Source organism: Camellia sinensis, chromosome 3 (genome assembly GCF_055761805.1).
Source record: "Camellia sinensis isolate YWXY chromosome 3, ASM5576180v1, whole genome shotgun sequence".
Lineage (NCBI taxonomy): Eukaryota > Viridiplantae > Streptophyta > Magnoliopsida > Ericales > Theaceae > Camellia > Camellia sinensis.
Window position 1 is genome coordinate 76,957,953 of NC_138963.1, and position 24,701 is coordinate 76,982,653.

Below are 24,701 nucleotides of genomic sequence, written 5' to 3' on the forward strand. Positions count from 1 at the left end.
ATCTTTGGTAAGTTGCTCCTGCGTTTTTTAACCCAAAAGGCATCACTCTGTAGCAGTACAGACCTTTTGGGGTGATAAACGCAGTCTTCTCCTCATCTGGGGGATGCATGGCTATCTGATGGTATCCCCTGTAAGCGTCCAGGAAGCTCATCTTTCCATGCCCTTAAGTGGCGTCTACCAGCTGGTCAATCTTGGGTAGAGGAAAATTGTCTTTAGGACAGGTCTTGTTCAGGTTGGTAAAGTCCACACAGACCCTCAATTTACCATTCTTTTTCTTCACCACCACTGTGTTTGATAGCCATGTCGGGTAATTTACCTCTCGAATGGCCCTAGCCTCCAGAAGTCTGTTTACTTCCTCTTCCACTGTTTCGACGTATATCAACGTCGGTCTTCTTACTTATTGGATTACGGGTTTTGCCGACCTATCAACATTCAGTTTATGGCAAGTGACCTCGGGGTCAATGCTAGACATCTCGTAAGGCGTCCAAGCAAACACCTTAATATTTTCTCTCAAAAAAGCTTCCAACTCTTTTTCCTCTTCTTCAGCTAAGCCCGAGCCGAGAAGAAAGAAGCGTTCTTCATCCCCTTCCTGGACGAGGATTTTCTTCAGTGCTTCTTCACTCTTCTCAGCTGGCTCCTTGCTGACATCCTCTAAGACCTCCACGTCTTCGTCTTCGATCTCTACCTTCTCTGGTTCTCTTATGCTGCAGGTGGATTTCATTGCTGCCATGGAGCAATTCTTTGCCTGCAGCTGATCTCCTCTGACCTCCTCAATCCCATGCTCTATTGGGAACCACAATAGTTGATGCAATGTTGAGGGAACAGCCCCCATCGCATGCAACCACGGCCTTCCCAAGATGATATTGTAAGGGGAGGGTGTATCGATTACAGTGAACTCTGTCTTTATTTCTTGGTGCTAGCCTGCACCTCCAAGCTCATCGTTCCTAGTGGCCATGTCGGCGTTCCATTGAACCCAACCATTGGGCTATTGGATTGCTCCATATCGTCTGGGTGAAGGCCAAGCTCCTTGTAACACCTGACGTACATGATGTCACAAGAGCTGCTTTGGTCGATTAAGATGCGTTTCACTTGGCATTCCCCAACCTGGAGGGATACTACCAAGGCATCGTTATGTGGATACTGCACCATCTCAAGGTCGGCTTCAGTAAAGGACACTACTGGTCCTTGGCACTCTTCTGCCCGATGTCTCTTCTCCTCGACTTGGTAGACATGCTGTAGGTGTTTTACTTTCTGGGTCTCCCCCCGAATCTCGTTTTCGTTAACCTTCGAGTGAATTACATTAATTACCCGAGGTCCTTCTGCTTGAGGTTGCTGTGCTGGAGGAGGTGGAGCTGCTGTTGCCTGAGGCAATCTTTCCTGTTCTTCCCTTGTCCTGGCCTCATCGACAAGGTCTCTCAGATGGCCTTGCCTCACCAGGTCTTCTAAGTGTGTTTTCAGGGCTCTACAACCCTAAGCCATGTGTCCATCTTCATTGTGGTAAGCACAAAGTCTGCCAAGGTTTCTTCCCATAAACTCTCCTGGTGCCCTTGCTGGTGCTCTGAAATAGGGTTGGTTCCGAATTTTGTCCAGGACTTTGTGGATTGGGATTCGGAACATAGTCGCAACTGTCTGTGTAGCCCTCATTTCTATCTCTTGCTTACTGGATCCGTTGTTAGCTTGGCCTTGCTTCGGCGAGCCGTTTTTTTTTCTTGCTTTGTCTCCTTAGTCCCCGATGTATCTTCCTCAGCTCTGGCATACTTCTCGATTCTAGCCATGAGCTCTTCCATATTTTTTGGCAATGTCTTTGCCAAAGATTTTCGTAGTGGACAGTCGTCTTTTAGGCCATTTTTGAAAGATACGACTGCCACCTCTTGATTACACTCTGGTATTCGGTTGAACACCTCATAGTACCTTTTTGCATAGGCCCTAAGGCCTTCATCCTTACTGATCTTCAGGGCCATCAATGCATCCACCCTTAATGGCTGCTGCTTGTTTGTCACGAATCTAGCCACGAACATCTCGGCCAGGTCTTCACAGGTCTTCACGCTTCCCTTCAATAGTTTGTGAAACCAATCTGATGCAATCTCCTCGAACGATGAGAGGAACACTTTGCAGAGCAACGGCTCGTTCCCACTATACAATGACATTGAGTTCAAGTATAATCCAACGTGGAAGGTGGGGTCTAACTTACCCTCGTATATTTGGAACCTCGGCATACTGAATCTCTTCAGCGTCTCAAATTTGTCCAATTCTACCGAGAATGGTGTTTTCGACTTAACAGGTGAAGTTACTTCGGCATCGGCATTCTGTTGTTTTCTCTTGAAGTAATCTCTCAGGTCTTCTTTGCTCCACCCAGGAGCTCGGCTATCTCCCGACTTCAGTCTTTTCGGCATACTACTCTCAGCTTTGTTGTGGGCCCTTTTCGACCTTTCTCCATGAGTTGTGTCGAAACACAGCTCCTGCCTTTGAACATACCGATGTTCTCTGGGGTCTGCTTCCTTGGTGCGATGCGTCCTCCGCGATTCTTCTTTCCTCGACTCTCCTCGCCCGACCTCCCTGGAAGGCCGGTGAGAGTGTTTTTCGCTTCTGGTGTGCTTAGGGGCTATTGGGATTGGCTTTTGTCCTCCCTTCCGGGCATTGGCCGCTAGAATCGGCGTGTCCTGCAGCGGGTATGGTGGCTGCATGACATTATTTTGCATCATAAAATTGACGACCGATTGCAGGTCTGCCAACTTGTTTGCCATCTCTTTCACCTTTTCGTCCTTTCGCAAGCATCTATTCTTCCATACCTGAAGGTCGTCCTCGTTGTAGTATCCACTTCGATCTGGTTTCTTTGGCACGTCACCATCCTGGCCGACGTCTTTCTTGCCGATTCTGGTTCTGAGTCTCCTCATTGCGACCATCTTCTTCCACGTTTGGGTCAACGTGTTTTCCACTCCTAGTAGGGATTTCGTCCCCAACCTTATCCTTCTGTCTGCCGCTGGCCATCTATTCTCCTTTCTTTCCTACAGACGACGCCAAATTGTGTGAGTGAATTTTCGATCACACTGCCAACTCAATATTCTGCTAGAGAGCACTGGCAAAATAGATGACACCTGGCTGACCTGTAACAGAAAAAGAAGATTCTGGCAGTGGTTCGTCCACCCGGGGGCACTCCGACGATCAAGTTAGTATATCTCTCAAAGATAATCAATAGTGTTAAACTCACTGTTCAGAATATAAATTGTGTACTTTAGACCCATCGGAGGTGCCTTTCTTTTATAGTTACCTCAATTCTTGTCCCAACAGAAGCTTAGCTTCAATGGATTTCTGCTCAGTGCTTATCCTAGACTCTCTAAGAGATAAAGATAAACGCCTTAAGAGTGTTATCCTTATCCACGCTAAAGTCCTTCCTCATTCTAGGACTCTTATGCCTTATCCGCTTATCTCGGATTCTGATATCTTCGGAGATAACCTCGACCTTGTTGAGATAACCTTGGCGTCATGACTAGGACACGTAACACGTCGGCTGACACGTCGGCGTCACCATGGCCACGGGTTGGTACTCAAAAAATATATTCCCACAGGCTCCAAACCGTTCTTAAAAAAGTGACATTTCAATACATTTTATATGTAAATATATATATATATATATATATATTTTAATATGTAAAAATATATATATATATATATATATATGTGTGTGTGTGTGTGTGTGTGTGTTTTACATACTTATCAACATTAAACATTAGTTAACATTTCCCATTAAACAGATACGGATAAAACAGGAACGAATTTAGGATTATGATTTTGGGAAATTATTCTATAATTTAAAAAATTGAGAAGTTACTCTATATGATTTTAAAATTATCTAAAAAAATTTAGGAGTATGAACTCCTATAATTTTAAATTATTTTAAAATTTCTAATATAATACATTGGCTTCGTTTGTGAAATGGGTTAGCTTTTTGGTCTTTTGAACTTTTTAGCTATTTTAACTTGGGCTAAAAGTTTGATTTGAGAAGAATTTTTTAACTTTTTTAACTTTTGTTATAAAAAAAAATGTAATAATTATTAATTGAATATGATATTTTATTTATTGTGATTAAAATAACTTATTTAACTAAAATAATAAAAAAAAAAAACAATTTTCAAATCATCTTCCCAAACGGGTAAATTGGCCCCTCAGCCTTCTCTAGATCCATTATATTTTTTAAAGTTTTGGGGGGTGCGGTCCCTCAGCCTTCCCTAGATCATCATTGCAGGTTAATTGGCCAATCACGAAGAAGCTGATGTCACTGCATGCATGGAGAGGTTTGACCAAAAAAAAAAAATGTCAGAAATGAATTTAATATATATATATATCGAGCGATTTAGACGGAGAAAGATAAAAAAAAATAGCGAGAGAGAGAGAGAGAGAGAGAGAGAGAGAGAGAGAAAGAAAGCAATGAGTTCAGGAAGAGAGATGAAGGAGGACTGCCATGGATGGGCGGCAAGAGATCCATCTGGATTGCTCTCTCCTTACAAATTTGGCCGCAGGTATGTATCTATATGCGCATACATGTTCATATATATATATATATATTTATATATATACTTGTGTGCACTTATATTGATTATTGGAAATTGAAATTAATGAAAAGAATTGAAACCGCACATCAATCTTTCATCGATCTCGTCGTTGCTTAATTATAATTTATTTGCAGTGTTGAAGCCATATATGTTCATCACTTCACACAGTACCAAATCTACTGCCTTGTTTTCTGTTTGAATTTTATATTTTTTTCTTTTCTTTTCTTTTCTCTTTTGGAAATGGAAATTCCAACCCCAATTGGCTGGAATTTTTTTGTGATTGATATATTTGAAGTTGTCGAACAAAATGAACCATTCGGATTATCAAAACGGACAACACTATAAACCCACGGGCTCAAACAGCGTGCTTCAGTCCGAATTAAGGACCGGAGGGGCTCCAGGTCCTTGTTTTTATTCGTAAAAATTCATCAGGTGACAACTTGAGAAATAAGTTTTTCTTTCTACTTTCATGATATACATCTACATAGATGTAAGTGTATATTTACTGGTTTTTAACAAGAAAACAATACAGGGTTGTTGGAAGTGATGATGTTTCCCTAAAAATTACCCATTGCGGAGTGTGTTATGCTGATGTTGTATGGACCAGGAATAAACATGGAGACTCAAGGTACCCCGTAGTGCCAGGGTATGTGCTTCATTCTCTCTCTCATTTCAGATTATATATCTACAGAGGGTCATTTTTTACACCTCTCATGAATTGATGTATATGTAACGCGTTGTTTTTTTTTGTTTTAAAAAAAAAAAAAAAAAAAAGACATGAGATTGTTGGAATTGTTAAAGAGGTTGGCTCCAATGTTCATCACTTCAAAGTTGGAGACCATGTTGGAGTGGGAACTTATGTCAATTCATGCAGAGATTGTGAGTATTGTGGTATAGATATGGATAACTACTGCTCCAAGGGAGCTGTCTTTACTTTCAACGGTATTGATGCCGATGGTACGGTCACAAAGGGTGGATATTCTAGTTACATTGTTGTTCATGAAAGGTAAGCGCTTTTTTTTTATTATTTATTTATTATTTATTTTTTTTAACAATCTGTAGAGAGAAATAGAAAAAAATGAGAAAGTTGCATAGCATAATGGTACCTGCCCATGGAATATTGAGAGGCCGTACTAGACATAAACTAAGGTCTTAGGCCCTGGGGTTTTTGGACAATCGTGGCCTTCGACCTAAAGATTTCTTTTTGAGTGGGCTTTTTTTGGTGGGTCTTGAGTAACCTTATGGTTTAGCCGCCTCTCGCTGTGAGATTTAAATTTGGGCATCATATGTGCTTGGTACGGTACAACTTGATCTATCTGCTCATTCTCTATATTTTATATGGGTGAGAATGGTCCGGATTGGACCGGATTGAAGTAAAACCAGAACTAATCCATTATTTAAGGATTATGAAAAATTGGAACAAATCTAATCCATTTAAATTGTGGAACCAATCCGAACCAATCCATTTAAATACGGATTGGATCGGTTTAGGATTACGGACTTACATAATTAAATAATAAAAAATATATATAATACTTTAATTTCATAAAAATATAAATATAGTACCATATTAGTTTCACAATAGTAACATGTCTTTTCGTAATAGCGACAAACTGTTTTAGAATTTAAACAACCATAAGAAAAATAGTTCCATCATAAGTATTTAGACCATTACAAATTAGCATTAAAAACTAGCAAACAAAAGTAATAAAAGAAGATACTATGCAAGTTTAGGTTTGGATTTAAGTTTTATATGAAATAGGAGAAGATACTATGTAAGAGGGTGTATAATAAAAATATAGACTATTTGTATACGGTTTGGATCTGTTCCAATCCGGAACCATGGGGTTCAATCCAGAATCAATCCGTGAACTACGGATTTTTAATTTTTTAATCCAAAACCAAACCACGTATTCAAAAAACCAATCCAAACCTACTGGACTGGATCGGATTATGGATTTCACAGATTCCTTAGTCAGCCCTAATTTTATACAATCCAATAAAACGTGCATGTCCTAATGATGATTGAGCTAGCATCTACTTGCCTCCATATGGATGGCATTGTTGCCAAACAAGGCAGTTAGGGGTTGTTTGGAATGATCTAAATAAGTGTATTTTTTGACTTTTTATGAAATATGGATTGAGTTTGGGTTGAGTTTGAAGGGATATGTTAGAGAGGTGATATGACTTAAATAAGATGATGCAACTTAAATAGAATAGTAACTTTTTGACATTTTGTCTTTTTTCAAATATGCCAAACTCGGCCTTAATGTGAATGTGTCCCCCTTCTCTTTTATGATGTCAAAATAAACAAATACAACCAAAAAAAAAAAAAATTGAGCAAATTATTTACCGTTTGGACTAAACATTATACTTGTGTTGATGCTTGTAAAATTACAGGTACTGCTTTACAATACCTAATGACTTACCATTGGCCTTAGCAGCACCACTGCTATGTGCAGGAATCAGCGTTTACAGTCCCATGATTCGCCATAAAATGAACCAGCCGGGTAAATCTCTTGGGGTGATCGGTCTAGGTGGCCTCGGTCACTTGGCAGTGAAGTTTGGGAAGGCTTTTGGATTGAGTGTTACAGTTTTTAGCACCAGTATATCTAAGAAAGATGAAGCCTTGAACAAGCTTGGAGCAGATAATTTTGTGATCTCGTCTGACAAAGAACAGATGAAGGTAAAGGCCGTGGGCATTTCTCCTCCATGATATGTTTTGTTTGTCACACAAGCTCACAGCTTAGCAAAAAAGTGAGAATTATAGCGATGAAAGTTTCCATAAATTGACAATCATCATTTTAATTTCATGCAGGCCATGACTAATTCACTCAACTTTATTATCGACTTAGCATCGGGGGATCACCCGATTGATCAGTACATGCCACTGTTGAAAACCAATGGCTCCTTCGTCCTGGTTGGTGCCCCAAGTGAAATCAAGGTCAATCCTATAAGTCTGATAATGGGTATGTATTTTCGTCACATAGTTTTTGAAAAATTGAAAATCAAGAGAAAATAATAGGCATTGTGATTTTCTAAGAAAATTAATTATCTGCCAATGAGAATTCAAACATAAAAATGTTTCTTTGGCAGGTATGAAAACAATATGCGGTAGCATGGTAGGGGGAACAAAAGAGACGCAAGATATGTTGGATTTTTGTGCAACTCAGAAAATATATCCAGATATTGAAATGATTCCTATTGAGTATATAAATGAAGCTTTAGAGCGGATGATAAAGGGGGATGTGAAGTACCGGTTTGTTATTGATATAGAGAACTCTTTGAAATGAAACAAAGGAAAATAAAAAATAAATCAATAGTTGTGATATTAGTGAAGATAGAAGTGACCAGAGGAGTAAACAAAGGGTGAGAGAAGCGATGATCTTCTTGATGTGTTGTGGTACTAAATATTTGTGTTTTTAAGTTATGTTCGAACTAGTATATCACCCGTGTTATTCATGGGATGAAAATAATATATTATTTAATAAAAATATGATAATTATATTTAATTTTTTTTAATAGTTTGTAAAATAAAAGTTGAGTGGAAGGTAGCTAATCGGAATTTTCTTAATTATTTAAAATTAAGAAAATCAAAAAAATTAGTATGAGATATTGATCATAAGATTTCTTACTAAAAATTTTTTTTTGCTTATATAAATGGGAGCATAAGATTCATTTTATGTAAGTGAAATAATTCACTTTTTCTTTCTTTTCTCGATGTGAGATTATAAAATAAAAGTTAAATGGAAGCTAGCCAATGGAGATTTTTTAAATTGTTTAAAAGTTAACAATTGTTTGGGTAAGAAATTTATTTCGAATCAAGCAATCTTAGCCGTTTAATCTTTAATTAGGTCAATCTTTAATTTATTTCGAATTAAACAAATTCAACTAATATATTTTGATAAAATTGTTAAAATCGCAATTAAACCAGCGAATTAGTCAAATTGAAAACGGTTCACCCTATCGATTAGGTCAAAGGATCAATCCTATCGGCTGCGTCAAAAGATTAACCAACTTATACAAAAATTAATTAATTAAAACTTCTAAATTTTATTTTAATTTTAAAATTTAAACTGTCTTGAACTGAAATATACACAACACTACAATATTAAATAGGAGCATAAGGTTTATATAGTGAAACAACTCATTTTTTCTTTATTTTCCTAACGTGGGATTGTAAAATAAAAGTTAACAGTTGTTTGGACGGAGAATTCATTTCTAATCAAACAATCTCAGTCGTTCAATTTTTAATAAGGTCAATATTAGTTTATTTCAAATTAAACAAATTTAAGCAATATATTTTGATAAAGCAGATAAAATCGTGGTTAAACCAGTGAATCAATCAAACTGAAAATGATTCAGCCTAATCGGCTAAGTCAAAAGACCAACCAATTTACAACAAAATTAATTAATTAAAATCTTTAAATTTTATTTTAAAATTTAAATCATCTTGAACTGAAACATGCACAATACTATAATATTAAATGAGAATATAAGATTCACTTTATATAAGTGAAACAACTCACTTTTTATTTTTTTTATCGATGTGGGATTGTAATTATTTTAGAGTTAAATATTATGAGAGTTTCAAAATCTTATACCAAATTATTTTTAAAATCAAAATATTTGTAAAATAAAAGTTAAATGGAAGCTAACCAATGGAGATTTTTTTAATTATCTAAAATTAAGAAAATGAAAAAAAAAATGGTATTGATTATAGGGATTCTCACTAAAAATCTTCTTTTACTTATATAAAGATTCACTTTATATAAGTGAAACAATTCATTTTTTTCCTTCTTTTCTCGATGTGGGATTGTAAAATGTAAGTTAAATAGAAGCTAACCAATGATGATTTTTTTTAATTGTTTAAAATTAAGAAATTTCAATAATTCATATAAATTGGAGCATAAGATTCACTTTATGAAAATAGAACAATTCACTCTTCTTCTTCTTCTTCTTCTTCTTCTTCTTCTTCTTCTTTTTTTTTTTTTTTTTTTTTTTCAATTTGAAATTGTAAAATAAAAGGTAAATGGAAGCTAACCAATGAGAATTTTCTTAATTGTTTAAAATTAAGAAAATTCACTAATTTTAGAATGAGAGTTTGGAGCTTTTAGAATATTTCTCCCTTAAAACTCCCTTTATAAGATTCATTTTATATAAATGAAACAATTCACTTTTTCTTTGTTTTCCCAATGTAGAATTGTAACATTTTATAAATTAAACAACTCACTTTTTCTTTATTTTCTTGATGTGTGATTGTAATTATTTTAAGGTTAAATATTATGAGAGTTTCAAAATCTCATACAAAATTATTTTTAAAATCAAAACTATGTGGGATTGTAAAATAAAAGTTAAATGGAAGTTAATTAATGGAGATTTTCTTAATTGTTTAAAATTAAGAGAATAAAAAAAATGAGTATGAGATATTAATCATGGGACTTCTCACTAAAAATCTCATTTTGTTTATATAAATGGAAGCATAAGATTCACTTTATGTAAAGAAACAAGTCACCTTTTTTTTTTTTTTTTTTTTTTTTCGATGTGTGATTGTAAAATAAATACAAATAGAAGTTAGCCAATGAGAATTTTCTTAATTGTTGAAAATTAAGAAAATTCAATAATTTAAGAATAAAAGTTTGGAACTCCTAGAAGGTTTTTCCCTAAAAACTCCATTTTCTTTATATAATATAGGATGAATTACACTAACAGTCCCTATAGTTTGGGGCTCGTATCACTTTGATCCCTAACTTTTCAATTGTGACACATTTGACCCTGAATTTTGAATCTTATTCCAAATAAATATAATTGAAAATATCATTGCTCAATTTCAAGGGCAAAGTCGTCAATTTGATAAAATATAAACTAATTTGACAAAAATAAATGTCAAAAAAATATTTTTGAATTTTTAAAAATAATTCCTACCCACCAAAGATGAAATTATATAAAATTGATAAATCTTTTAGACATTTATTTATTTATTTATTTTTTATTAAATTAATTTTTATTATGAGTTTGGATGATGATGATATAATAGGTGATTGCTTTTTAATGTGTAATCAATATATTTAATATATGAAATATTTTTAATTTTGAATTTTTTTATTTAATAAATTGGTTTAATAATGATATCAAAGTTATCGCAATATTTGACTTTTGAAAAATAGAAATTAATTTAATGAAAATAAAAACAACCATCCATTATATGATCATCATCCAAACACATAATAAAAATTAATTTGGTAAAATAAATAAATAAATAAGTGTTTAAAAAATTTATCAATTTTATATAATTTTATCTTTCGTGGGTAGAAATAAATTTTAAAGATTCAAAAATATTTTATTGACATTTATTTTTGTCAAATTTGTTTATATTTTATCAAATTGACGATTTTTTCCTTGAAATTGAACAATAGTATCTTCAATTGTCCTTATTTGGAACAAGATTCAAAATTCATGGTTAAATGTGTTACGATTGAAAAGTCAGGGACCAAAGTAACACAATGTTCAAACTATAGGGACCATTAGTGTAATTCGCCCTATAATATATAGATAGATAGTGAAACAAACTTTGCTTTTTCTTCTCTCGATGTGCGATTATAAAATAAATCATAAACTAATTAGAGTTTTATTTTTATATGGTTAAATGGCAGTTAGCCAATGAAATATTTTTAATTGTTTAAAATTAATAAAATCAATATAAGAAATCGCGATTAAACTGGCGAATCGGCAAACCCAAAATGGTTTAGCCTAATCAGTTAGGTTAAATGACCAACTATCTTACATAAAAATTAATTAATTAAAACTTTTAAATGTTATTTTAATTTTAAAATTTAAATTGTCTTGAATTGAAATATACACAATACTACACTATTAAGATTCATCTTATATAAGTGAAACAACTCACTTTTTTTTTTTCTTTTTCTGATGTGGAATTATAAAATAAAAGTTAACAATTATTTGGACAGAAAGTTTATTTCTAATCAAGCAATTTCAATCTTTTAATATTTAATCAGATCAATCTTTTGTTTATTTCTAATCAATATATTTTGATAAAACCGTTAAAATCGAGGTTAAACCAACAAATCAATCAAAAAAAAATGATTTAGCCTAATCGGTTAGGTTATAATTAATTAATTAAAATTTTTAAAATTTAAACTATATTGAATTGAAACATGCACAATAGTACAATATTAAATGGGATGGGAGTATAAAATTTACTTTATATGAGTAAAATAACTTATTTTTTTCCTTCTTTTCCCGATGTGGGATTATCAAATAAAAGCTAGCCAATGGAGATTTTCTTAATTGTCTAAAATTAAAAAAATTAAGAAAATTAGTATGAGATATTAAAACTCTCATAAGACTCCTCACTAAATGGGATGAGAGTATAAGATTTTCTTTATATAAGTAAAACAATTCATTTTTTTCATTCTTTTCCTAATTTGGGATTATCAAATAAAATCTAGTCAATGGAGATTTTCTTAATTATTTAAAATTAAGAAATTCAAAAAAATTGGTATGAGATATTGAAACTCTCACAAGACTACTCACTAAAAAGACCATTTTTGTTATATGGATTATCAAATAAAAGTTAGCCAATGAAGATTTTCTTAATTTTTTATAATTAAGAAAATCAAGAAAATTAGTATGAGATATTGAAACTCTCACAAGGCTCATCACTAAATGGAATGAGAGTATAAGATTTTCTCTATATGAGTGAAACAACTCATTTTTTTCCCTTTCTTTTCCTGATGTGGGATTATCAAATAAAAGTTAGTTAATGGAGATTTTCTTAATTATTTAAAATTAAGAAATTCAAGAAAATTAGTATGAGATATTAAAACTCTCACAATACTCCTCACTAAAAAAACCCTTTTCCTTATATATTATATAAATATAGATATAGATATAGATATAGATAGATTATGAATTTTTACTTTATGGATTTGTGAAAAACTTTTTGGAGAGGGAAGGATTTGAAGGAAAGATAAGAAAAAAAATAAAAGAATAAAATATGAAAAATATCAATTAAGTGAGCGGTTTCTACAATTCAAATAATGTGGCATTTTATGATTGGTTAAAAGATTATACAAATAAGCTTACATTTGGTATTCTAGTTATTTTAGGTAACTCATTTACATTTTTAATTAAATATTTCTATAATTTTTTTTAGATGGTAAATAAAATTTAATATTGGCAATTTTTCAAATACCCAGCAGCTAATTTTTATTTTTCTAATTTATTTATTTGAACGATCAAATTGTTCCACAACAAAAATTATGTTTGGTTTTATTTTTGAAAACTATTTTTGATTTTTTTTTCATTCTTTTTTGGAGAATTTATTAGAAATTCTTGTTAAAATACAAAGATATTTTTATTTTTCAATACGCTTTATTATTTTGGACATTTGATCCACTAAATCCTAATTATCATATTTAAGATATTTTAAATACAATTTTAACTTTACAAATATATTTTTTAACTCTTAATAACTTGGTGATGTGAATATTTACGATAAACAAATTTGACAGGGTGAATGTTTACAATGACAATGTGAATATTCACATCATGCAACATTTACATTGTCAATGTGAACATGAATGTGCACACCCTATTATTATTAGGAGTATTTTGATAATTATGTCACCTATAAGACTTTTTTGGAACATAAGTAGATGAAGAGGGATTAATAAAAAGATGCACCTTCTTTTTCTTTTTTTTTTTTTTTTTTTTGTCTTTATCAACTTTTTCATATTTTAGTCAAATTTTCAAAACTTCTTATATGCAAATAATTGTGTAATACAATTGTGGAACAATTTGATCATGCAAAATAAATAAATAAATAAATCATGTGATAGATCATCCAAAAATTATCAAATATTGAATTATATATATTTTAGATAAAGATTTAAGGGAGATTTACCTATAGGTTATACTAAGTAGACTTTTTTTTTTTTTTTTTGATCAACAAAGAAATCTTTATTGATGGCAGCATACAAAGTATGGAAAAGTACATCAATAAAGAGGAGCTTGGAGCTAAAACGAAGCTCCAAGCGCCAGTTGGTGAGAAACCAACCAAAAGAAAAATAAAAGAAGAAAGGGGAAGAAACACAGCATTAGAACAACAGAACAAAAACTATCACCAACACCTCATCCCCTTGTTCTGAATCTAAACTCCTCTGCACAAGCCAGCCCACCTGAATGCATACCAAAACATGATTCAGAACCTTAACTATACCAGCTCAGAATTTAGAGTTCAGAACATCAACCCACTCCAGCAAGACAGAATTCAGAGTTCAGCACATCAACCCAATCCAGCCCAGACAGCACAGACTTCCACAAGAACCCGTTCAGCTTCAGCCACTCAATCCAAATATCAGAAGCAGCACAAAACATCCACAAAACCAGTTCAACTTCAGCCACACAAACTAGAATCAGACTCCAACCAGTTCAGCTTCATCCACAAAACCAACCAGAGCTCCAGCAAAACAACCAATGCAACAGCCAAAACACTACCCGACCAACACTACCTATGCATCAGCCAACATACCCCAGCCATAACACTGCCAGCAATAGCATTACCACTCCCTCCTACTAACTACACTATGAGGATATTTAGTTTCTTGGGTCTAGACAGAACTGCAGCGAAACAGAACCAAAAAAACTGCAGCAAAACAGAAACCAAGGCAGCATAGATCTAGAGCAGACTACAGCCCAAGCCTTATAGAGACCAAAGCAGCATAGCTACCAGAACACTGCAACGCAATGCACTACAATGCAGATTACAATAGCCCAATCAGACTTCAGCCTAATGAAAGCCCATAGTGAAAAGTTTGTGCCATAACTGCAGTTCTGAATTTGAAGAGTACTAGGAGGCCTTCACAAAGCCTCAGAGACATTTGATAACCACTCTGTATACCTTCAACTGAGCCTCCAATCAAACAGCAAAACAGGGTATCTCTGGGAAAAGGCCAACACTAACTGTAGATTATCTAAGAACTTCACACACTAAGTACAGCCTCCCACCCATCCTCCATATACAGCAGACAACCAGGCATACATCAGGCTAGAGCCAAACCAACTTAGGCCTATCACACACCAGATTTACACCCAGCTGCACACAAACCACTACTGATCTGAACCTTACTGCTGTGAACTTCTATAACCAGATGTACAACCAGCAACTAGACATCAAACTTCTACTGCTCTGAACCTTACTGCCATCTGATCTGGTAGAGGTTGGACACTAAATCATGGACTGAATACTCCACCTTCAAGTGCCATTTGGACCACAATGCTACCTGTACCTTCACTTGTTCGCAAAGAACTTGTATATCAGGAATAGCATCCTTAAATAAGCATTAGTTTCTCAATCTCCAAACTGACCATAAAACTACAGAGGGAATAATCTTCCAAACTCTGAGTACCCAAGACTTGAGATTATGTCGGCCCCCATTCCACCACTGCACCAGACCTTCTATAGAACCTGGAATAGCCCAAATTGGATCCCACCATTCTACCATGTGAGACCAGCACTTCCATACCAAAGGGCACATCAGAAGCACATGCTCAACGGTTTCCACCTCTGCTTGGCAAAAAACGCACAAATTACTAGCACCCAAATGAAGAGCCCCAATTCTTTAAAAAAAGGATGAAGTTTTAACTCTGCCACGCCAAGCCAACCAACAGAAAAATTACATCTTTGGAGGGGCCAAACTCTCCTAGACCCCAGCTAGGACTACCAGATCATTCCCACCAGCTGCAACCCTCCATCTCCATATAGAGGCAACAGTGAACTGACCTGACTTCTCTGCTAGCCAAGAGCAGGAGTCCTCTACCCCATCTATAAGCCTAAGAGTGAAGAGCAGCATACCTACCAGCCTCTGCAGCTCTTCTTCTTCCCAAGCTAGGAGAGGCCTTCTGAATTGACGCTGCCACCTACCTGAGGCACCAATCTTTGCACTAATCTGCTGTAGGGAATCCTCCTTCTCTGTGGATAAACTAAACAACCTAGTAAATTCATCCTTCAGCCCTCTGTCACCTAACCAAGGGTCGTACCAAAACTTTATCCTCCTCCTATTGCCCACTATTATTTGAACCTGTTCTCCAAAAAATTCTCCCAATTGCTGATTAATCGTAGAAAGTTGTGAAATATCCTTCCAAACCAGTGAGACCCCTACTGGATGATTCAACCAAGGAGACCATCCCCTGTTAATTTTACCATACCTAGAGCAGATCACTTCTTTGCACAGAGCTTTATCCTCACTACCATACCTCCACCACCACTTAAGCAACAAGCACTCATTGACCACACCTAAGTCCCTTATGCCCAAGCCACCTTGATTCTTACCTTTTGTGACCTCCTTCCATTTAACCATGTGCACCTTCCTGCTGGCAGCAGAACTACCCCAGAGAAAATTTGCTTGAATCTTAGAAATAGCTTTTACTACCCCCTTAGGCATTTTAAAGATTGACAGGAAGTAGATAGGCAAATTATACAAGGCCGATTTGATCAAAGTCAATCTACCTGCATACGACAACAATCTCCTTTTCCAAGAAGAAAGCTTCTTCTGAAATTTCGCCACTACAGGATCCCAAGTGCTCTTCCTTCTAGGATTTGCTCCAAGAGGCAAACCTAAAAAATTAATAGGTAGTTTATTCGGCAGACAGTTGAGCACCTTTGCGAACTCCTTGATCTGGTCTTCATTAAACCCACCCCACAAACCACGCTTTTGTGGAAATTTATCCTTAAACCAGAGATCACCTCAAAACACCTTAAAACTCTTTTAATATTGAAGACTTCTTCCATACCTCCTTCACAGAAAATGATGGTGTCATCAGCAAATTGAAGATGACAGATGCCCAGCTGATTAGATCCAACTGATGCTCCCTTAAATAAGCCCTTCTCAATAGCCCTACCCAACAAAAGATTAAGGCCTTCAGCTGCTACAATGAACAAAAAAGGAGATAGAGGGTCACCTTGCCTTAATCCCTTTTGAGGTTGAAACTCCTCCGTTGGTGAACCATTAACCAATACAGACACCATAGTTGTTATAACACAAGTCTTCATCCACCTAATCCACCTTGCCCCAAAGCCAAAACTCCCCAACATAGATAGCAAAAAATCCCAACTTAACGAATCATAGGCTTTCTCGAAATCCAACTTCAAGATAATTCCCTTCTTCCTAGCTCTGTGCCACCTATCTACAACTTCATTGGCGATCAACACTCCATCCAGTATATGTCTACCACTAACAAACGTTGACTGCACCTCACTAATCACAGCTAGGAGAACCTGCTTTATTCTTTTAGACAACACCTTGGCCAAGATCTTGTAGATGGAACTGACCAAGCTAATAGGTCTATAATCTCCTAATCCTGAGGGACTATCCCTCTTAGGGATAAGTGCCATGAATGAGCTATTGATCCCATATGATAGCTTAGCATTTGTGTGAAATTCATGAAACAGTTGAACAATCTCACTTTTCATGACAGACCAACATTTTTTAATGCATGCCAAATTAAAACCATCGGGACCGGGGGCCTTGTTCCCGTCACAATCTTGAATTGCTACCCAAATCTCAGCTTCCGTAAACACTGCCTCCAATTTAGCTACTGCCTCTGAGTTAATAACATTAAAAGGGCCCGAAAGCTTTGGCCTCGCAGACTAACACTCCTTAAACTGCTTGCTAAAATGCCTCACCACAGCCTGTTTAATCTGAGCAGGTTCCTCCAAGCACTCCCCTTCCACACACACTGAGTCTAACAAGTTCTTTCTTTGTCTACTACTAGCCATAATGTGGAAAAACCTAGTGTTTTTATCACCATTTCGAGCCCATAGCACCCTGGACTTTTGATGCCATAACCTTGCCTTATCTCTGCTTAATTTCCACACCATACTTCTAACTTCTCTTCTACTTCTAATACCTGCATCATCCAGAGACCCAGACTCTGCCTGCAAATCCCACTCATGTAACTCCTCCTCAGCGGACTTTAAAAGAGAGTCAATATTGCCAAACACCTCCTTATGCCATACCCTTAGATGAGATCTTAAATCCCTCAGTTTCCTCATGAGTTTAAACCCATCCCAACCTGTCACCTGATTGTTTTCCCAAATCTGTTTAACTACAATCATAAATGTAGGGTGTTCTAACCATGGATTTAAGAACTTGAATGGTTTGGGTCCCCAATCCCTTTCATCCTCCTTCAACAGAATAGGGCAATGATCTGATACAGTTCTAGGTAAACCCCATTGCTTAAAGGAGAATATTTCTAGCCACCTAGAATCCAGTGGGAATCTATCTACCCTACACCATCTCTCCCCATCCACTGCATTGCACCATGTGAACTGCCTACCTAACATAGGTATATCTGTTAGTTTCAATTTGTTGATAAACTCATTAAAATCCTTCATCCCCCTCTCCTGCTTGGAGCACCCTCTCATCTCACTAATGAATCTGATTTCATTGAAATCCCCCCCCACACACCTAGGGCTTGGATAATGGGGAAAAACATTAATGAAAACCTCCAAAAACTTTCTCCTAGCTACACCTTCATTTGGGGCATAAACATTGACTATGGTACACATAAAAGAAGGACTAGATATACCTGATAAAAGGATAAAATTCTTACTGCAACAACAGCCACTAAGCTTAAAGACCTCTGGCCTCCAGATGCTCAAAAGACCACTGGCAGAACCTTCTGAATCCACTCCCATAAACTCCATCTCTTCATATGGCCATATAGTCTTCATAAAACTAGCATCCACCGAACTTCTTTTAGATTCTTGCAGTAATAAAACATCCACACTCCTCTCCCTCACCAACTGCTTAATTTTCCCCCCTTTTTTCTAACCTTCTCAGCCCTCTAACATTCCAAGATAAAATATGCATGGATAAACTGATTTATCACCCTTTGTTTCCCAAAATGCAGTCGGCTACCTTCTATTTTCCTCAACTGCCTCTGCAAGTCTTTCCACATCGTTTTCCTCTAATTACACTATTTTGTTCACAACTTCTTTCTCTCTACCTTGGTACTGCAGTCCCAGAATTGCTTCCACCTTCAAAGTTGACTTCGCTTTTTCAATTAAATTCCTTCTACTACACCTCGATTGATTTTGGGAGGATGACAAAGAGGAAGCTACAGCTACTGTCGTGGCTCTGAAAATGGCACCTCTTTGGAATCCAAAACTACCAACTGCTCCCCTTTGTTTGCTGACAAGGCCTTTTTTACGATTGTTAGCTACTACCTTATCTGCAACTTTCTTGTCTTTACTGTTTGCAACACCATATCTATCTAAATTATTCTGAATGGACTGAAATACATTGGACTTGAACCTGGGCTGGGCCACACTCTCTTCCAATGTCAACCTCTCCCTATTATCTGTTCCACTGGGCAAAAGCCCAACCTGCACCCCTTCAAGTACCACTTCAAGATTGATATTTGATCTACCTTCCTCAGGCCCACACCACTCTGTACAAGGCGCAGAAGAGCCAAGAACCCCGTTTGAAATTTGAATATTTTTCATCATACCCTGTTGTGAGTTGACAACTTGAACCATACCTTCCTCATTGGAACATGCACCTACGTCATCATATAGCGATCCCGGTATTCCCTGTTGTTGTTTAATTGTAATCCGGACTTGGTTCCGTAGATCTGTTGTTGTCTTATCCTCATTTCTATCCCTTACTCTTTGTTTTAGAGTTTTGGGTTGTGTTGGACGTGTTTCGAACAGGTTGGTTGAGCCTTAGTCCCATTCCTTGTCGCCCAGATTTTTTGGTGGTACGCTCGAGCGGGTCTCCTTACGCTCGAGCGGGGTTTTCATAGTTTCAGTATTTTGTGCCTTTGTAAAACTTCTGCAGGAGTGTTTTTCACGCTCGAGCGAGTTTCCTTACGCTCGAGCGGGTCGCGCTCGAGCGGGTCTGTTGGCGCTCGAGCGGGGTGAGCATTGTCGATGAAGATACTGAGAGAGGAGAATCTACGCTTGAGCGGATTGGTTTTCGCGCTCGAGCGGGTGTGTTTCGTTCTTGTGTCTTGGAGCTCGAGCGGGACTTCTTGCGCTCGAGCGGGTTCAGTTTTTGTACTTGACGCTCGAGCGTCCTTTTATCCGCTCGAGCGGGAGAGTCGTATATCAGTTGGTAGCTAGGCTATTTTAGATCACTTTTTACATCCTCTCTCTCTCTTACTTTTCTAAAACTCCATTAGAGAGCCTCTCTCACTAGAAACCCACCTTTTCTCTAGGGATTGATCTAGTTAGAGTATTCTTCTACCCTTTGGCCTTTACAAAAAGTGTGTTGATCATTGAGGGCTACATTTTGATCTGAGAAATTTGATATTTGGAGCACTTCCGAGTTTAGCTCTTCTTCTCCTTGGGTTCTACATTTGAGGTAGGAATTTCCTTGTTCTTTTTCAATACTTCGTCTATAGATAGACATGTGGTAGTTTTGTATTGCATGAAAATCATATCCACGTTGGATTTGTTTGAAATCATGAGAAGGAACCTAGGGTTGGTTGTTTAAAAATGGTTATTTTATCATTGATGGTTACTTTGGGCTAATTGGAGTGTAAATTAGCATGTTGTAGTTGATAGAAGAAAAAGCCCTAAATTATATTTTGATTTGGTAAATTAAAATGGAGGGTAGTTGACCTATGTTGTAAATCTCTATTGTTAATGTGAGTTGGGTGAAGGTGTTAATGCCTAAGGGGTTAACTTTGGCTTTGGAATGGTTTTGAAATGAATGTAGTGGACTAATGTGAGTTATGGCTTTATTATCAATGGAATTGGTTTTGTAAAACAAAAGGAATGGAATTGGTTTTGTGGAAACAAAAGGGATGGAGTTGGTTTTGGTGAAAACAAAAGGAAATGGAATTTGTTTTATGAAATGAGAAAAGTGTCTTTGACATAAGTATGAAAATTGGATTGTTGTTTCTTGAATGTTAAATACACACATGTGGGGGTTGTATATTTAACTACTGTATTAGTGTTGTTGTTGAGTTTGTGGCCTCATAATAATTGAGTCTTTAATAGATGTACTAAATACTTGCATCTAGAGGTTTTGTCCTTGGTCATCGGTGGAGGATGACATGGTTGTGTTGGATTGTCGTGTGTGCATCACACCACTATTGATTGAGCATTGCATGTGATGGAATGCTGAAATACATTATATATGTATACCTGCTCGGGGAAAATTAATTATGTGTTCATATACTTTAACACATTGCTTGTATCTTGATGGTTTATGTATATGTGTTATACATGTTGGTTATGCCCTGTTGTGTTTTGGTTGGTAGTGTTATACCTTGCGCTAAAAATCAGAGGTACCGTGACCTTCCAGCTAGCGCCTGGAGAACTGACTGCGCTGAGAATCTAAGGCACCATACCCTTCCAGCTAGCGCCTGGTAAACTGGCATGTTGTTGTGAGAGGTGTATCTTTGGCTTACTACGCACATAGCTAGTAGAGCAAACTTTTGTTGTTGATGTTTCAGTGTGTCTGGGAATATCAGGGATTGTGTTGATTACGGTTTTGGAGGGTCGAGTTGCCTCATTGGTTTATCTTACGCATATTGGTGAGTTGTTATCTCCCTTTTTATAACGGTGCATGTATAGATTTGATTGTATTGGGAAGAAGCCAAAATGTCATTTTTGTCTTTTGGAAAGTATGAAGGAGAACGGATATTTTAAAGAGATATATGTTTTGAAAAGGCATATCTGTGTATGTTTGGAAAATGGAAGAGAGTAGTGGGCTTAGTGAATTTATTTCCTAAGGTATTGTTAATGTTATGAAAGATTAGGAACGGGGGTTAATGAAAAGAAAAGAAAATTGATTCGCCTATGGCGTTGATTGAAATGGTTGTTTTCAAGAAAAGTTCATACTTATGTATATTTTGTATAAACTGTCACATTACTATTCTAGTATGAGATTGGGTATTCATGATCATAGCTATCTGTAAGTTGTTATTTTGAGGGCCATGTTGAGATCCCTACTAGACTATATGTTCATCCCACGTTGTTGAAATTTTTTTCAGGTGTTGAGCTGAATGTGTTGCAAGATTTGGATCTTCTTATTTGTTGGCCACGGGGCCTCTCTTGTATTGGCGGAATGCCATATGTGTAAAAGGGTTGCACCCTTCTTCTTGATTCGTTATTGATGTAAGCCTAAGGGCAATTTATTTAATATCCTCATGTTGTTTTTACTTGCATACGAATGAGAGCAATGTTATTCACTTCTACGAGCTGAATATACGAGTTTATTTCCGCATGTTATCTCTGAAATGGAATTAAGTAAATGTAATTGGTAATACTTTGAGTAATAAAAAGTGGGGCGTGACAATCATGCCCCATGCCTCCCTGTAACACACCGTCGGCTATTGCATGCTGACCATCATCATCCCTACCCACCATATCTGGTCTATCTGGTTTTGTCTCCAACACCCTGCTCACCTCCGCGGATCCTCCCCACATGACCTCCTCCTTTGGTACAGGAACTTTTTGGACACTCCTCCCTTGGTGCAGGAACTTTCTGGACACTCCTCCTACAATCTCCATTTCCAGATAACTGGTCCACCTCTTCATTATCTTTGGATGGAGGAAGACCTATACCATTACCCCAACTAGAGCTTGAGCTCGGAGATAGACATCGAGGTAATTCCTCGCAGACCCTCACTGGATACAGAGTTCCTTTACTTTCCAAGTGAACAGTCGTGTTGATCATCTTCATACACCTCGTTACCACTCGAACTCTGCCTTGCTGAAAGGATTGAGGATTATTAACATCCTCCTCAAGTTGGACCATCGTCCCCCAATGAGTCGCTATGCTGCGAAAGGTAGTGACACTCCAAACATTAATTGGAATGCCGAAGCAACACAACCAGACACACATCTCCTGAGCTACGTATCGTCCTTCCCCCCATTCTTGAACTGAATCACACCACTCCTGGCACCACATACTCAGCTTGGCCTTCCCTTCATTCATTTGTTGTACTGAACTGAAGGTTAACACCACTAATCTGCCTCCACACTCCCTTACAATCACATCCTTCATCCCCCTTTTATACAACTCTGCTCTAAACTCCTTGAAAGCTAGAAAACTACACAATGCCACCACTAAGCTTTCGTATCCCCACTCATTACCTTCCTCAAATGTTTTGATCACCACCTCCTCCCCTTCACTTGCACCACCGTTAACCAATACCTCGGCATATGACCTCTTTCCTCCCTGAAATTGCATCTGCTGCCCTTGAAGTCAGTTCTGTATCCTCCTCCCACCTTCTTTCGTACCTATCCTCCTCCGCACCATTGGATCAGAACTTTGGGTCTTTTGATACTCTGCTTTTTTCACCAGCAAAGCCCTATTATCACACCACAAACCATCTGCCTTCTGGATCGCTAACTCTGCAGCCACATCACAGTCATACCTAATAAAGCCAAATCTAGATCTTGTTGCTTGCCTCATTTTCCTTGGGATAAACACATCTTTAACGATACCAAACTTACTAAAAAGGTTGAACAATCCTTTAGGATCCATTGACTCTGGGATATTATCCACAAAAATGGTGATTAGCCCTTGCTCCGTCCGATATCCTCACTGCCAAATCGTATTCTTTCTCCTTCGTAATACTGGGTTCCATCCACCTTCTCTCTCTGCCATTCTCTCTCTTGAAGCTTCAATTATAATTCATTAAGTATACTGAGTAGACTTATTTTTTAACCATGGTCACCATACTTTTTTTAGGGCTTAATCCCAAGGAGGTCATGGGTTCAATTTCCCTAAGGGGTATTTAATTAAGGGAGTGCAAGCACTTAGGTGCTTTGCCAAGGGTGGGGAGTTTTTCTTCCATAGGTGCTAATCTAATAACTAATAACTAACATTTTCCAATCAAAAAAAAAAAAAAAAGAAAAGAAAAAAGCAGACTTATTATCTAATAGGTCCTATGATAATTAATGACATTTTTCATCATACACTATTAAAAAACGTCAATAATTGTTAATTTTTAGCGACAGTTTAAAATTTTTGTCACAAAAAATGTCACTAATTACAAGTTTTAGCAACAGTTTAAAAAAATTATCACAAAAAAAGTTACTAATTTTCAACTTTTAGCGACAATTTGAAAAATTTGTCACAGAAAAATGTCACTAATTGTAAGTTTTAGCAACAATTTATAAAAATCGTAACAAAAAAAAGTCATTAATTATCAATTTTTAGCGACATATGTAAAAAATCGTCACAAAAAATTATTTTTAGCGACGATTATGCTAGGACTTATTTTCAATAGGACTTGATGTGAATTAAGTCCAATTATTAGGACCTATTGGTAGTTTACCCACGAGTTAATGCAAAGTTACCTAAAATAAATAAAACTCCAAATACCTATTCAATTTCTCAACCAATTGGTGTCGCAACCTTTTCCATTCAGTAATTGTTGAAAGCATCCTTATGTAATTAACCCTTACGAAAATAATACAAATTAATCACAATTTTTTAATCGGAAAATTATTTCTAAGTCTTATTTAGAAGGCTTATTTAATGTAAAATTTTATGAATATTTTTTTAGAGTTTGAAGTCCTATTTAAATAAGAATGTATTCTATAAGGTCCTATGAGTTGTAAATGAATGATATTAGTGTACTATTATACCCCTAATTTGTTTCCATATTATACCTTATTTTCTTATTCATCGTATCACGTTTGGGAAGACTTTTAGGAAAGACAAGTCTACAGGCAATGACCATACGAGTTTTTTTCGCCTTGATCGTGGGATTCCAGTGCATTTTCAAAATGTTGCTTAAATAGATGTGGATATGGTCGATGATATGATGAAGTTTGAGGGTTGTGTGTTGATTCCTTCGATAGATTTCGACTCCAATTAGTTGAGGGGACGAGATATGTTCTTTTTTTTTTTTTTTTGATGAAGTGTGTTGCTGTTTGTTGAAATGTGGATTGTTCATCTTTAATAGGGCTTTAGCAATCTATTACACTCATTGATATGCACTCTTTGGCCAATATTCTGATTGAATGTATTTGACATTGTGATGGTTGATGTGTTTTGATATGTTCGATGTGTGGGGTGGTGTGTATGGGTTCAAGGGTTGGGTTGGGGACATTTGGTTTTGGTTGTTAATTGGATGTCAAATGTGAACCACGTCGTAGGA

At 36.3% G+C, this 24,701-nt stretch overlaps 2 protein-coding genes across 2 annotated transcripts; one reads left to right on the plus strand and one right to left on the minus strand.

Annotated features, from left to right (window-relative positions):
* Positions 1–4,324: 4,324 nt before the first annotated feature.
* On the plus strand, positions 4,325–8,062 carry LOC114319730 (putative cinnamyl alcohol dehydrogenase 1). The gene is made up of 6 exons (XM_028266786.2): positions 4,325–4,517; positions 5,083–5,196; positions 5,326–5,556; positions 6,951–7,236; positions 7,369–7,519; positions 7,647–8,062. The coding sequence occupies exons 1-6, from the start codon at positions 4,426–4,428 to the stop codon at positions 7,841–7,843; spliced, it is 1,071 nt and encodes a 356-aa protein (XP_028122587.2). The 5' UTR covers positions 4,325–4,425; the 3' UTR covers positions 7,844–8,062.
* Positions 8,063–17,220: 9,158 nt separating this feature from the next.
* Positions 17,221–18,279, minus strand: LOC145821622 (uncharacterized). The gene has a single exon (XM_082918159.1). The coding sequence runs from the start codon at positions 18,277–18,279 to the stop codon at positions 17,221–17,223; it is 1,059 nt and encodes a 352-aa protein (XP_082774285.1).
* Between the last annotated feature and the right edge of the window lie 6,422 nt (positions 18,280–24,701).